We start from the raw sequence: 12827 nt of genomic DNA, 5'->3' as shown, positions 1-12827 counted from the left end.
GTGAGAAACAGGAAGGTGAATTCTTACTTGACGAACTTGAAGTTTAACGAAACCACCTGCAGTTCTCCAGCCAGCAGGCTCCATGTGCAGTTTGCGTAATTGGGATAATTATTGGGATAATTGGGGCTGAAAAATTCCCCTTGTGACTGAGTCAGAGTTCCACCACATGGAGCTCCACCTGAAAAACACCACAGTTCTCAGTGAATCACAGTATCAGTATTATAAACACAGTAAAAGTGTGATCATTTGGTTTGAGAAAATATCATAATAATGTATTTTAAAAATCAGCACGTTACTGAAAAGTTACTCCTCAGTCAGGGAAACAGTTCTGTTCATCATTTTACACAATTTCTTTTTCCCTCTTCTGAACAAAATGATGATAGCCTTCGCTGTGACCTGTTTTCTGTGATGGTTTTTGAAATGTATTAATCCTGAATCAGAACCCTGAGAAGACAGTTCTCCTTATGCTACCTTCTTCAACAGGCTATTGAAGTGGCGTTGCTGTTACCACCCCGAAGTTGATTATTTTCCTTTTAACAACATGTTCGGTAGTGCTCCCTTTCAAAGGGAACTCCACGTTGTGCTAAGCATAACACTATGGGGAGCATCCTTGTGTAAAATCATACCTATTTAAAGGCCTGCCGTGATCAGGTGACGTGGCAATTAAGCTCGTAGCGTGATATATATATGGCACCTGTTAACCACGCTGTCAGCCTTATTATCTTCAGCTAGACTGCAAGTCGGTTGTTTGTGTAAAGAAACAAAAAGATGCTTCATTTCCTCTCTATCTTTTCTCAAAATCTCTGGGCTTTTCTATCCCTTTAAAAAAAGAGAAGAAAAAAGGAATGAGCGAAAGAGAAAAATATGAGTGAGAGAATTCAGGAAGTGTGTTACTCCTTGCTCCCGTTTCATCATGGGGAGTAGTGCACACTTTGTGTGAAGTGCCTAGAGTGGAGCATGCGACGGCAGCTCTTGTGAGGTCTGATTGCGCATTGTAACGCTTACATTAGTCAGCTCTGCTCGCAACTCGCTCTCTTCTCGGAGGCCGAAGTGAGTTGGGTTTCAGAGCCTCGTGGATCTGGGCCAGCCGCTGCCAAGGCAGTTATCCGTCTCAGTTCCGGGGGATCTCATATGGATCCAGAAGAAGAGCCGGAGATGAGCACTGCTCTATCTCTTGCTCTGTCTTCCAGGTCCCACTCTCCGCTGGATTTTGGAGCTCGCATAGCGACTCCTCCTTCCGCTATGGAAAGCCAAAAAAAAAACCCCCAAAAACACACACACACAAAAATAATAGTAATAATTCCTCTCTGACTCCCGAGAAGCCAAAAGGGTGCACTAAAAACTGAGAGCAGCATATAAAGAGCTGCTTGAAGTGATTACTAAGGCTGGATGAGCTTTTTTCTCCCCAGTGAAAGTAAATGCCTCACACTGCAGAAAACCCCCCTTTTTTCCAGAAGTGCATGACAAAATATCAGGCTTCTTGGGGGAAAACCATGCATAAGCCGTATTTATAACCCCACGATGTCGGATTATTCGGCCATTTGTCATCCAAGCCACCGTGTAAGGCCACCATGGCATTGGTGGGCAAGGCCTATGCAGTAGTAGTCTTGGTTGTGGGTTACTGCAGACAATGACAGTGTTGCAGGCCGACCAAGTAGACCTGCTGAGTGAGCTCGACATACGGTGGCATTCAGCAAGTTCCTTCCCTGTTATTTCGGGTTCACCCGGGCATCCACGAGTGGACCCCGGGCCAGCACTAGTGCGAGGGAGACACAGAAGGCGAGTATGGCACCCTGCCAACCCCCGCAGACAGCCAGGGGAACCGGGCAGCCCAGTCATGGCCTGCTACTAGGCCTGATCTGAGAATGGTCATAAAAGCCAAGCAGACAAAGAAGAGCGGTCCTGAGGGGCCGTGGTGGGACAAATCAGGGGACATGAGGTTGTTAGGGCAGTTAGCCCCCAGTGCTACTGTAGGGCCTCCCCTAACCAAGGCTGTCCCAAGTTTTCAGTGTTCTCTGGTCAGCGAACTGTCACAGGGCAACAAAAATCTGATGCTTTCCCTCCAATAGAATGTGGAATAGTTAACATCACTAAAAGACCGTCTGGCAGAGTGGAAACTACTGCCAAATGTGTCTCTATGGATTCTGACTACCGTAGAAAAGTGTTACCGGGTCCAGTTTAGAGCTCGACCACAGTAGTTAGCACAGACCAGAGCCCAACGTTAGTGCAGGAAGTAAGATGCCTCTTGGACAAAGGGGCCATAGAACATGTACCCCTTTCCCTGAGAGAGGGAGGTTTTTACAGCTATTATTTCCTGGTCCGCAAAAAATAGAGGAGTATGTGGCCAATTTTAGATCTGCATCGTCTGAATTGTACTCTTTGGACATACAGGTTCAAGATGCTGACGCCCAAAATTATCGTTCCACAGATTCAGTTTGAGGACTGGTTTTGCACTGGTTTCTGGTTTATAGATCTAAAAGGTGCATATTTCCACATAGACAAGACTGGGTTCTTCCCTTCAGGCTAGCTTTATCCCCTTGCACCTACACAAAGTGCATGGATGTCATTCTGGCTCCATTGTGACTCCAGGGCATCCCTGTACTAAACTACCTGGATGACTGGTTAATTCTAGCACAATCCAGGAAACTGGCTGTTCAACATCGGGATGTTGTTCTCGTCCACATGAAGAGCTTGGGGCTCAGTTTGAACCTCAGAAAAGTATGCTTTCTCCAGTGCAGTTGCCAACTTTTCTAGTTGTTATAAGGATTCTACTATGATGAGGGCGTTTCTATCCCCAACATGCGTAGCGTCAATCCTATCAACATTGAGCAAGATAAAGCTGGATCTTGGCATCCCCTCCAGTCTCTATAGGAGACTAGTGGAGCTTATGGCAGCAGCAGCCAACCTCAATTGAGGGGTCACCATGTGTTTACAGAGAACACAGCGGTGGTCTCATATATTGACCACCAGGGAGGATTATGTCTGCGCCTGATCTGTCCATAAACAAAATGTATAGAATTGTAATGAGATTAAATAACATTTACCTATGAAAGTCCATTCTGCTCGAAAGCCTTGCTGAGTCACGCTGCGGTCAGTGGAGAAAACGACAGTCATGTATCTGCTGCTGGAGTTGAATGACTTCATTTGATTTGCAGTCACAGCACCCAATTGTGGATCCTCATTAGTCGGACCATCGTACACATGTACTGAGTCCCAGGTTGACTCCAAACTGAAGAAAGAAATGTAAACAATGCAATATATTGTTCATTACAGTAAACTGGCTAAACTCAAACTAGCATTTTAGTAAACAGGAGAACCACACTTGCATATGAACTTGTGTAATTAAACTGCAAATGAAAATGAAAGAAAATAAATACTTACTCAACAAATGTGAAGGTTAATGAAACCACCTGCTGCTCAGGACCCTGCAGCCTCCATGTGCACTTAGCATTATTGGGATAATTATGTGGGAAGTTGGGGCTGAAGAATTCTCCTTGTGATTGTGTCAGATTTCCACCACATGGAGCTTCATCTGAAAAAATCACACTTCTCTATATCTCATTTTATATTCACTGTAAATGCACCATAACACTGCACAGATTAATTATTTAATTATTTGGTTATGGAACTTATGGCACTACACTCTAAAAAATACTGGATTATTTTTTCTACCCAAATGCTAGGTTGAACATCATTTAATTGGGTTGCATCATTTAATTGGGTTATTTTCTCAATCTTGGGTAGTTTTTGGGTAGTTCCCTTTCAAAGTGGGAAGCACCCTCGCACGTGACTGGTATCTGAAGCTTGTGTAACATCATGCCTATTTATAGGCCTGCCGTGATCAGGTGATGTGGCAATTAAGCACGTCGTGTGATATAAAAACAGCACCTGTGAACTGTGCCGTCAGACTCTATTATCTTCAGCAAGACTGCATGTCAGTCATATGTGTAACGCTCACAAAAAGACTTTTCATTTCCTCTCTATCTTTTAAACAAAAAAAAGAAAGACAAAAAGAAAAATTTCTTTACTTTTCTATTCCTTTAAAAAAAATGAGAGAGAATTCAGGAAGTGTGTTACGCCTTGCTCCCGTTTCATCATGGCGGGATGGACACTTTCTGTGTGAAATGTGTACGGGTGGAGCACACTAGGGCGGCCCTCGAGAGGTCTGACTGTGCGCATTGTGAAAGCCTTACAATCAGACAGCTCTGCTCGCGACTCACTCTTCTAAGCTGAAGGGAGCTGTCTTTCAGAGCCTCGCGGATCTGAGCTGGCCACTGCTGCAGCAGTCAGCTGGCTCAGGTCCTGGGGATCTCGTATGGATCTCGAAGTGGAGCCAGAGATGAGCGCTGCTCTATCTCTTGCTCGGTCTTCTGGATCCGGCTCTCTGCTAGATTTTGGAGCTCACGTTGCGACGACTCCTTCCGCTATGGAAAGCCAAAAAAAAATACAAATAAAAATTGTCTCTGACTCCGAGGAGCCAGAAGAGTGTGCTCAAAACTGAGAGCAGCTCTCAAGCATATAAAGAGGTGCCTGAAATAATGATTAAGGCTGGGTGAGCTTTTTTCTCCCCAGTGAAAATAAATCTCCCTCACACTGCAGAAGACTCCCCTTTTTTCCAGAAGTGCATGACAAAATATCACCCTTCTGGGGGAAAACCATGCATAAGCCGTATATAATAAACCCACAATGTCAGATTATTCGGCCATTGTGGGGATTGAACACCTCGGCTAGTTAGCTATGCTGAAGGTGGAGGAGGTGCTTGCGAGCTTCCTCTCTCCATTGATGGCAGGTAATTTAGGGGGGACGGCTTTGCCGTGCAAGTCATGTAAGGCCACCACAGTGTTGGTGGGCAAGGCCTTTGTGGTAGTGGGTCTTGCTTGCGGGTCACTGCAGACAATGGCAGTGTTGCAGGCCTACAAAGCAGACTTGCTGAGTGAGTTCGACATACGGTGACATTCAGCTAGTTCCTTCCCTGTTGTGTAAAAGTTCACCAGCGCTAGTGTGAGGGGGGCACAGAAGTTGAGTGTGGCAGACCCCCTCCCCCCGCAGACAGCCAGGGTAACCGGGCGGCCACAGTCGCAGCCTGCTACTAGGCCTGATCTGAGAATGGTCTGCAAAAAAGATGGGCATATGCAGGCAGTTTTAGATCTGTGTCATCTGAACTGTACTCTTTGGACAAACATGTTCAAGATGCTGACGCCCAAACTTATTGTTCCACAGATTCAGTTTGAGAACTGGTTTGTGATGATAGATCTAAAAGATGCATACCAATATTGGCTTCTTCCCTTCGGGCTAGCTTTATTCCCTTGCACCTTCACAAAGTGCATGGATGTCATTCTGGCTCCATTGTGTCTTCAGGGCATCCGTGTACTAAACTACCTGGGATGTTGTTCTCACCCACATGAAAAGATTGGGGCTCAGGTTGAACCTCAGAAAAGTATGCTTTCTCCAGTGCAGAGGACAACTTTTCTAGAGGTTATAAGGATTCTACTATGATGAGGGCGTTCCTATCCCCAACATGTGTAAGTTCAATCCTATCAGCATTGAGCAAGATAAAGCTGGATGTCGGCATCCCCTCCAGTCTCTATGAGAGACTTTTGGGGCTTATGGCAGCAGCAGCCAGTGTCATACCGTTGGGCCTATTGCCAAGGAGACCATTTCAGTGGTGGCTGAAAAGTTGGGGATTTCACCCGAGAACAACACCTCTGAGAGTAATCAGAGTCACAGGTGTTGTGAATGAGAATTTGGAGGTGTCCCCGGTTTTTAGCCTTGGGTCACACTCTAGGAGTGTCTCCTTATCGCAAGATGGTAATGACAGACACCTCCCACAATGGCTGCAGCGCAGTCATAGACGGCTGTCCAGCTCACAGTCTCTGGAGCTGCCCTCATATAAATCGCCTAGAAATGCACACCATGTATCTAGCACTTTAATTCTTTCTTCCTCAATTCACCATGTGTTAGTTGTGACAGACAACACAGCGGTGGTCTGACATATCGACCACAAGGAAGGATTATGTTCGCGCCCCCTGTTCAGCCAGGCACAACAAATTCTTCTCTGGGCAGAAAGGAAAGTTTTTGTCAGTGAGTGTAATGTACATTCTGGGCAACTGGAATGTGGGGGCAGACATCCTCTAGAGGCAGAGATTGAGGCCCAAGAATTGGTGGCTCCATCCACAAGTGGTGGAGTCCATATGGCAGAGGTTTGGCCAAGCGGAAGTAGATGTGTTCGCCTCAGAGGATACAACACACTGCCCACTGTGGTTTGCCCTCACTCCTCCCACACCATTGCGGCTGGATGCCATGGTGGACATATGGCCAAGGTCACATGTGTACGTTTTCCTGTGATCACTCTGCTCACACAAGTTCTAGCGAGAGTTCACAATAACTGTCTACATCTGCTGCTAGTAGCACCTTATTGGCCAGCTCGAATATGGTTCTCAAAGATAATATTCCATCTGCAGAGATCTACTGTCTCAAGCCAGAGGGCTGATTTATCACCCTCAGCTGGAATTATAGAAACTGTGGATCTGGCCCCTGAGGGGCACCAGCTCATAGATTCTGGTCTTGCAACTGAGATTGTAGAGACCATGTTGAACGCTAGAGCACCATCCACGAGGAAATTGTATGCGCTCAAGTGGCGACTTTTTGTCACATGGTGTGAGGAACATCAGCGAGACCCAGTGAACTGCACAATAGCTACAGTCCTGGAGTTCTTACAAGGACATTTCTCATCAGGTTTGGCTCCTTCTACATCAGGGTCTATGTGGCTGCCATTTTGGCCAGCCACGCCCCTATTAGTGGAGCCTCTGTGGGGCAACATTCTCTAACTTCGAGGTTTATGTGTGGTGTCAGGCGGCTGAGGCCCATCTGCAAACCAAGCATACCTTCCTGGGACCTTTCTGTGGTCCTGGAAGGTCTGTCAGGTGCCCCATTTGAGCCCTTAGAGTCAGCCTCAGAGAAGCTTCTGACTCTAAAGGTAGCTCTTCTGCTGGCCCTAGATCTACAAGCTCTCTCTGTTGCCCTTTTCTGCCTTGACTTTGCTCCTGGATAAGTCAAGGCCTTCCTATATCCTAGGCCAGATTATATTCCTAAAGTGCCTATGTCTGCTGCCCAGCCAGTAGTGTTGCAGGCTTTCTCCTCTCCTCCGTTCCTCACACCTGAACAAGAGAAATTGCACCTACTGTGTCCAGTAAGGGCTCTCTGTACTTATGTCCACTGCTCCGGCCAGTGGCGTAAGTCGGAGCAGCTGCTGGTCTGCTTGGCGGCAACAGTAGAGGTGATGCTGTGTCGAAGCAGCGCATCTCTAATTGGATAGTGGAAGCAATCTCTATTGCTTATGAGGAACACGGTCTCGCTACACCTCTGGGCATAAGGGCTCATTCCACTAGGGGGCTCACCTCCTCAAAGGCTTTGTCCAAAGGGTTACCCTTACAGGATGTGTGTGCTGCAGTGGGGTGGTCTACACCACACACATTCATTCAATATTACAGCCTGGATATACATTCCACCCCGGGCTTGAGTGTATTGCAGTGACCCTCGGGCTCGGATCTTTTTATGCAGGCCATACCCTCAGTATGATGGAGTGGGTATTCTCGTTTCTACAGTGTGGAGCTCATGCAACGTTGAGTTCCCTTTGAAAGGGAACATCTGGTTTACGCATGTAACCCTGTTCACTGAGAAGGGAATGAGCCGTTGCGTAGCTTTGTCATGCTGGGCCATGTTTCTGAATTGCACCTTCGCTTCAAATAATACGCAATGACGGTGCGGGTCACAGGTGCTGTTTTTATATCACGCGACGCGCTTAATTGCCATGTCACCTGATCACAGCAGGCCCATAAATAGGCATGATGTTACACAAGCTTCAGATACCAGTCACACCGAAGGGCGCTTCCCACAGCGTGGAGCTCACGCAACATCTCGTTCCCTTTTCAGGGAACAGGGTTACATGCATAAACCAGGCACTGTCATGTGTAATCCAACCATTGGGTTATTGGCTGGGTCATTTTCACTGACAGTTTAGTCAATGAAACCCTCCCCCACCCCACCGCATCAGCCCAACTCCTTGTGTCAAATTAACTCAGTGTGGACTGTTTGAATCATAGTTGCTAAGTCCGCTTATAATACCCGACTTTGGGCTTCTGTTTTGTGAAGTTGCTTTAAAAAATTAGGTTGTGGTTTTTTGGGCTTATTTAAAAAAAATAAGTTTGTTTGCTTGTTAGAAAAATCGCAACTTCGTTTCTTTACATTTATGGTCACCATTTTCTCCAGTACATTGATTGACACTGTCTGCTCACAGCTAATAGCCCATCAGTGCAATAATATAATTGTTTTGTAATTGTAGCAATACTGACAGTGAAAGGGTTTTTTCACAAATAAACCATGTAAATCTAAACTGCGGAACAGAATGGGCCAGAAGACTGGCGAGAGTTGGCAACTGTGGTTTGAATTTGCCTCAGTTGGAGGTAATGGTTTTCGAGGTGAGGAAACCAAATGAACACAGGTATGTTAGCCTTCATCACTAGTTAGCATTAATGCTGCTGAAAATACCTGGCCGAGTTTGTGATATTTATGCAGGGAGCTCTCGAAAATTTATTCATTGTAAAACAGTAACTCAGCGAGTGATAATTAACTTTACCTATCACGACGGCTTCAAAAGTGAATATCATGTACTGCTTCCTCAGTGTTGGTGTTACACTACTAGTGTCATGTCTCTGGGTCTGTATCTTGTCTCCGAATTAGGGTTAACTAGCTGGATGCTGTCACCAGTAGGGATGAGTGATGCTAACCAAGATGATCACCTGAGTTAATAACTTTACTTTAGCATACAGCTTGCGGTGATGTTAGATATTCCCATTACCTTTTTGAACGTTAACAATAACATAGCATTACAGCTGTTCACCATGATGTAACACAGAGAGTGGGTTAATGTTAACTACATTTAGACAAGGCAGGTTGTAGTAATTAGCATTAGGAGGATGGGATAGAGCCGTGTTTCTTCATGTATGATGTGATGTTAATGCTGGGTAACAGGTGCAGACAGTCAGTGGCTAATAGAAATTAGCGGCTAGCTCAGTAATCTCGAGGCCAAAAGTACTTCACAAGGTTAACATGACTAAAAGAGAGGTTGGGGGTTACAGTATGTTGTAATACTTTCCACTATCTATGTAAGGTTGGTTAAATTAATTAGGTTGTGAGAAACAATTGGCAGTGAGGTGCTAAAGGCAGGAAAATAAATATTCGAAAGTTAACTAGATTTTCCCAGTGAGTCTACAGCACCATTTCATTAGGAGAGTGGAGGGCACATTTACAAAATGACACAATTTGGGATTCTGTAACACAATTTCTCAGTTAAAGTCCAAAGGCATTTGTCCATCTTTTCTAGCTAACAACTAACCAACACACGTTTTTGCTCTTTTACAGCTTTTCAGATGGAAGGCAGTGAGAATCTTATCTTCCCAGATGGCAGAGAGATTTGTAAGAAGATGCATCAATTCCTACATCTTTCAAATGTTTGAATGATTTTAATAAATGTCACTTGAATTTCTTGCAGTTCTTTGTTTATTTTACGAGCTTTTAAGTAGCATTTTAGCATACAAAATAGCATTTTAAGATAATTGTAGGGAAAAAGTATTTGTTATTTGTGTGTTATTTTTAACACATCTTGTGTAGAAATGTTTAACATAGATAATGTGTTAAATGTACTAACGCTCTGATTGTGTTACAAAATGTGTTTTTCTTAACTAGACACGCAGATGTGTTAAACATTAAAACGTGATTGAGTGAAGGATCGTATCAGTATATTTATCCATAATAGCGTTACTGTGCACTAGAAAAAGACAAAATGTGCGATAACAGTCCAGTTTACATGATATTAAATGCACCGTTATCTTCGTTAGCTTTGGCTTACTTGTTTGTAACGCCCACTGGATCGTAAGTTGGTTACTCTGTTTTTTTGGATGTTTTAAACATTTCAAAATCTGACATTTTTGTTTTAACTATGACTTATTTGAGTCATTTACTTCAAAGTCTATATATAAACACCACTTCCCGCAGCTGTAGCAACACATTTTTGAATGCATTCTTGTGTATAAATAAAGGAGGTACCGTGTTGACATGTTTATAATATGGTATATTTTACATTTTCGAAGGATAAAAATAATCCTGAAAATATTAACCCATTTACAAAATAAAATTAACCCAGCATTTTTGTAAAAATGAAACTAAACTTTGGGTTGAAAAACAACTCATTCGCTGGGTTAAAATTAACAACCCAACTTGATGGGTAAGTTTAACCCAAAATGTGTTCTGTCCTATAATTACCCAACTGTTTGGCTAAAAATACCCCAATTTGGGATGTTTTTAACCCAGTGTTTTGTAGATTGTAGGACAGCAGGGATGTTGTGAATGCATGTGCTTAATAAAAATCATTAAATAATTATTAAATAAGATATCTGCACCTGATGTTGTTTTTAACCCTTCTGTTTGACCCGTCTGTGTCGAATCTGTTAAGATTTTTACTTTTTTTTTTTTTTTTTATCAGTACAGCAACATTAAAGAGGATAAATTCCTAGATTAATAGCACTGATCAGGGTTTGGAGACAGGCATTTAACAGACTTCACATCACAGGTCTGTTTATAAACCGGATGATGACTTACCTAAGAAACGCCATTCTGCTCGAAAGCCATTTTCTGTCCATGAGGAATCACTGTGGAAAACAACCGTCATGTATCTGCTGCTGGAACTGAATGAATTTCCCTGATTTCCAGTCACAATGCCCAAAGGTGGACCCTGATCAGTTGGCCCATCATACACAGTGATGAAATCCCAGTCCATTTCCAATCTAAAGATAAGCAGACAGAAAAAAAACACTGCAATACCACCTGCATTATAGTAAACATGCTAACCTCAAGCTAGCAATAAACAGGATAACAGATATGTAATTTATCAGTGAGTAAAAATTAAGGAAAATAATTTCTTACTTAACAAATGTGAAATTTAGTGAAACAATCTGCCAGCTGGGACTCTGTAGCCTCCATACACAATGGACATCATTAGGATAATCATTGGGATAATTGGGGCTGAAAAACTCCCCTCGTGACTGGGTCAGATCTCTACCACATGGAACTCCACCTAAAAAAAATCATGGTGTTAGCAAAATAAATGCCATATGACACTGTAGCCTTCACGTTACTGCATATCACATTACACATTTCTGTCTAGTCACATCACCCCCTATTTTAACCAAGCTATTAACCTTGCAACAATTTTCCCATAGCATGTTCTGCTCTTCTCCAAGAAATGTGTTTCCTCTTGGACAGAGGCATGATCAAGACATATTTTCTAGTTCAGAATGAGCATGGTGTCTGCCTGATTCTAGATTTGAGAGGGCTGAAATTGTACCTAAAAGCTCTCCTGTTCAGTCTGTTTAGGCTCAGATGTTATTCATGCCATTTAGCCACAGGACAGGTTTACATCAGTGGGTGTAAATGGATCATTTGTTCATGTTCCCTTTGCTAAAGAGCACAGGTGATTTTTGAGATATGCTTTCCAAGGACAGTTCAAACTCTTCCAAAGTCTTCCAATTCAAAGTCTTACACTTCCACCACTCTATTTAACCATTGGGGTATGCAAGATGGCCAGAGGAATGAGGATACTGCCATGTTTGGACCACTGGCTCAAGATAAAGTCCCACTATGCCTACATTTTTTCACTGAACTGTCCATAAACAAAATGTATAGAATTGTAATGAGATTAAATAACATTTACCTATGAAAGTCCATTCTGCTTGAAAACCTTGTCGAGTCACGCTGCGGTCAGTGGAGAAAATGACGGTCATGTATCTGCTGCTGGAGTTGAAGGTAGCTGTCTGATTTCCAGTCACAGAGCCCAAAAGTGAATGCTGAGCAGTCGGACCATCGTACACGCGGATAAAGTCACAGCATGACTCCAAACTGAAGAAAGTGTAATGAAACTAGCCTTACAGACTAACCACAAACAAATATTCTTAAATGATAAAGATCTAAACAAAGTCAGGTATGATTTATCACGAGTGAGAAACAGGAATGTGATTTCTTACTCGACGAACGTGAAGTTTAACGAAACCACCTGCAGTTCTCCAGCCAGCAGGCTCCATGTGCAGTTTGCGTAATTGGGATAATTATTGGGATAACTGGGGCTGAAAAATTCCCCTCGTGACTGAGTCAGATTTCCACCACATGGAGCTCCACCTGAAAAACACCACAGTTCTCAGTGAATCATAGTATCAGTATTATAAACACATCATACTACAATGAGGGTGTTTCTATCCCCAACATGCATAGGGTCAATCCTATCAACATTGAGCAAGATAAAGCTGGATCTTGGCATTCCCTCCAGTCTCTATAGGAGACTAACGGAGATTATGGCAGCAGCAGCCAACGTCAGTTGAGAGGTCACCATGTGTTTACAGAGAACACAGCGGTGGTCTCATATACTGACCACCAGGGAAGATTATGTCTGCGCCCCCTGTTCAGGCAGGCGCAACTAATTCTTCTCTGGGCAGAGGGAAAGTTTTGGCAGTGAGTGCAATGTACATTCAGGGCAAATGGAATGTGGGAGCAGACATCCTGTTGAAGCAGGGGCTGAGGCCCAGGGATTAGTGGCTCCATCCACAAGTGGTGGAGTCCATATGGTGGAGGTTTGGCCAAGCGGGACTGCATGTGTTCGCCTCCAAGGAGACAACACACTGCCCACTGTGGTTCACCCTCACTCCTCCCACACAATTAGGGCTGTACGCCATGGTGCACATGTGACCGAGGTCACATCTGTATGCTTTTCCCCCGATCGC

General features: G+C 43.9%; 1 protein-coding gene across 1 annotated transcript; it reads right to left on the bottom strand.

The window, feature by feature from the left end:
- Positions 1 to 23: 23 nt before the first annotated feature.
- On the bottom strand, positions 24 to 12092 carry LOC128613092 (deleted in malignant brain tumors 1 protein-like). The gene is made up of 6 exons (XM_053633656.1): positions 11768 to 12092; positions 10981 to 11131; positions 10657 to 10841; positions 3382 to 3532; positions 3045 to 3229; positions 24 to 178 (listed from the first exon to the last, which is right to left on the bottom strand). The coding sequence occupies exons 1-6, from the start codon at positions 11835 to 11837 to the stop codon at positions 24 to 26; spliced, it is 897 nt and encodes a 298-aa protein (XP_053489631.1). The 5' UTR covers positions 11838 to 12092.
- Positions 12093 to 12827: the final 735 nt, after the last annotated feature.

Source organism: Ictalurus furcatus, chromosome 9 (genome assembly GCF_023375685.1).
Source record: "Ictalurus furcatus strain D&B chromosome 9, Billie_1.0, whole genome shotgun sequence".
NCBI classification, from domain to species: domain Eukaryota; kingdom Metazoa; phylum Chordata; class Actinopteri; order Siluriformes; family Ictaluridae; genus Ictalurus; species Ictalurus furcatus.
Note: the sequence above shows the minus strand (reverse complement) of the source record. Positions and strands in the feature narration are given on the sequence as shown.

Coding starts and splice junctions, on each gene's coding strand:
- LOC128613092 (XM_053633656.1), bottom strand. CDS start 11,837: ATGACCGTCATTTTCTCCACTGACCGCAGCGTGACTCGACAAGGTTTT. Junction 11,132..11,767: donor AGCAGAATGGACTTTCATAG/GTAAATGTTATT, acceptor GATTTTTTTTAG/GTGGAGTTCCATGTGGTAGA. Junction 10,842..10,980: donor CTAAATTTCACATTTGTTAA/GTAAGAAATTAT, acceptor GCTTATCTTTAG/ATTGGAAATGGACTGGGATT.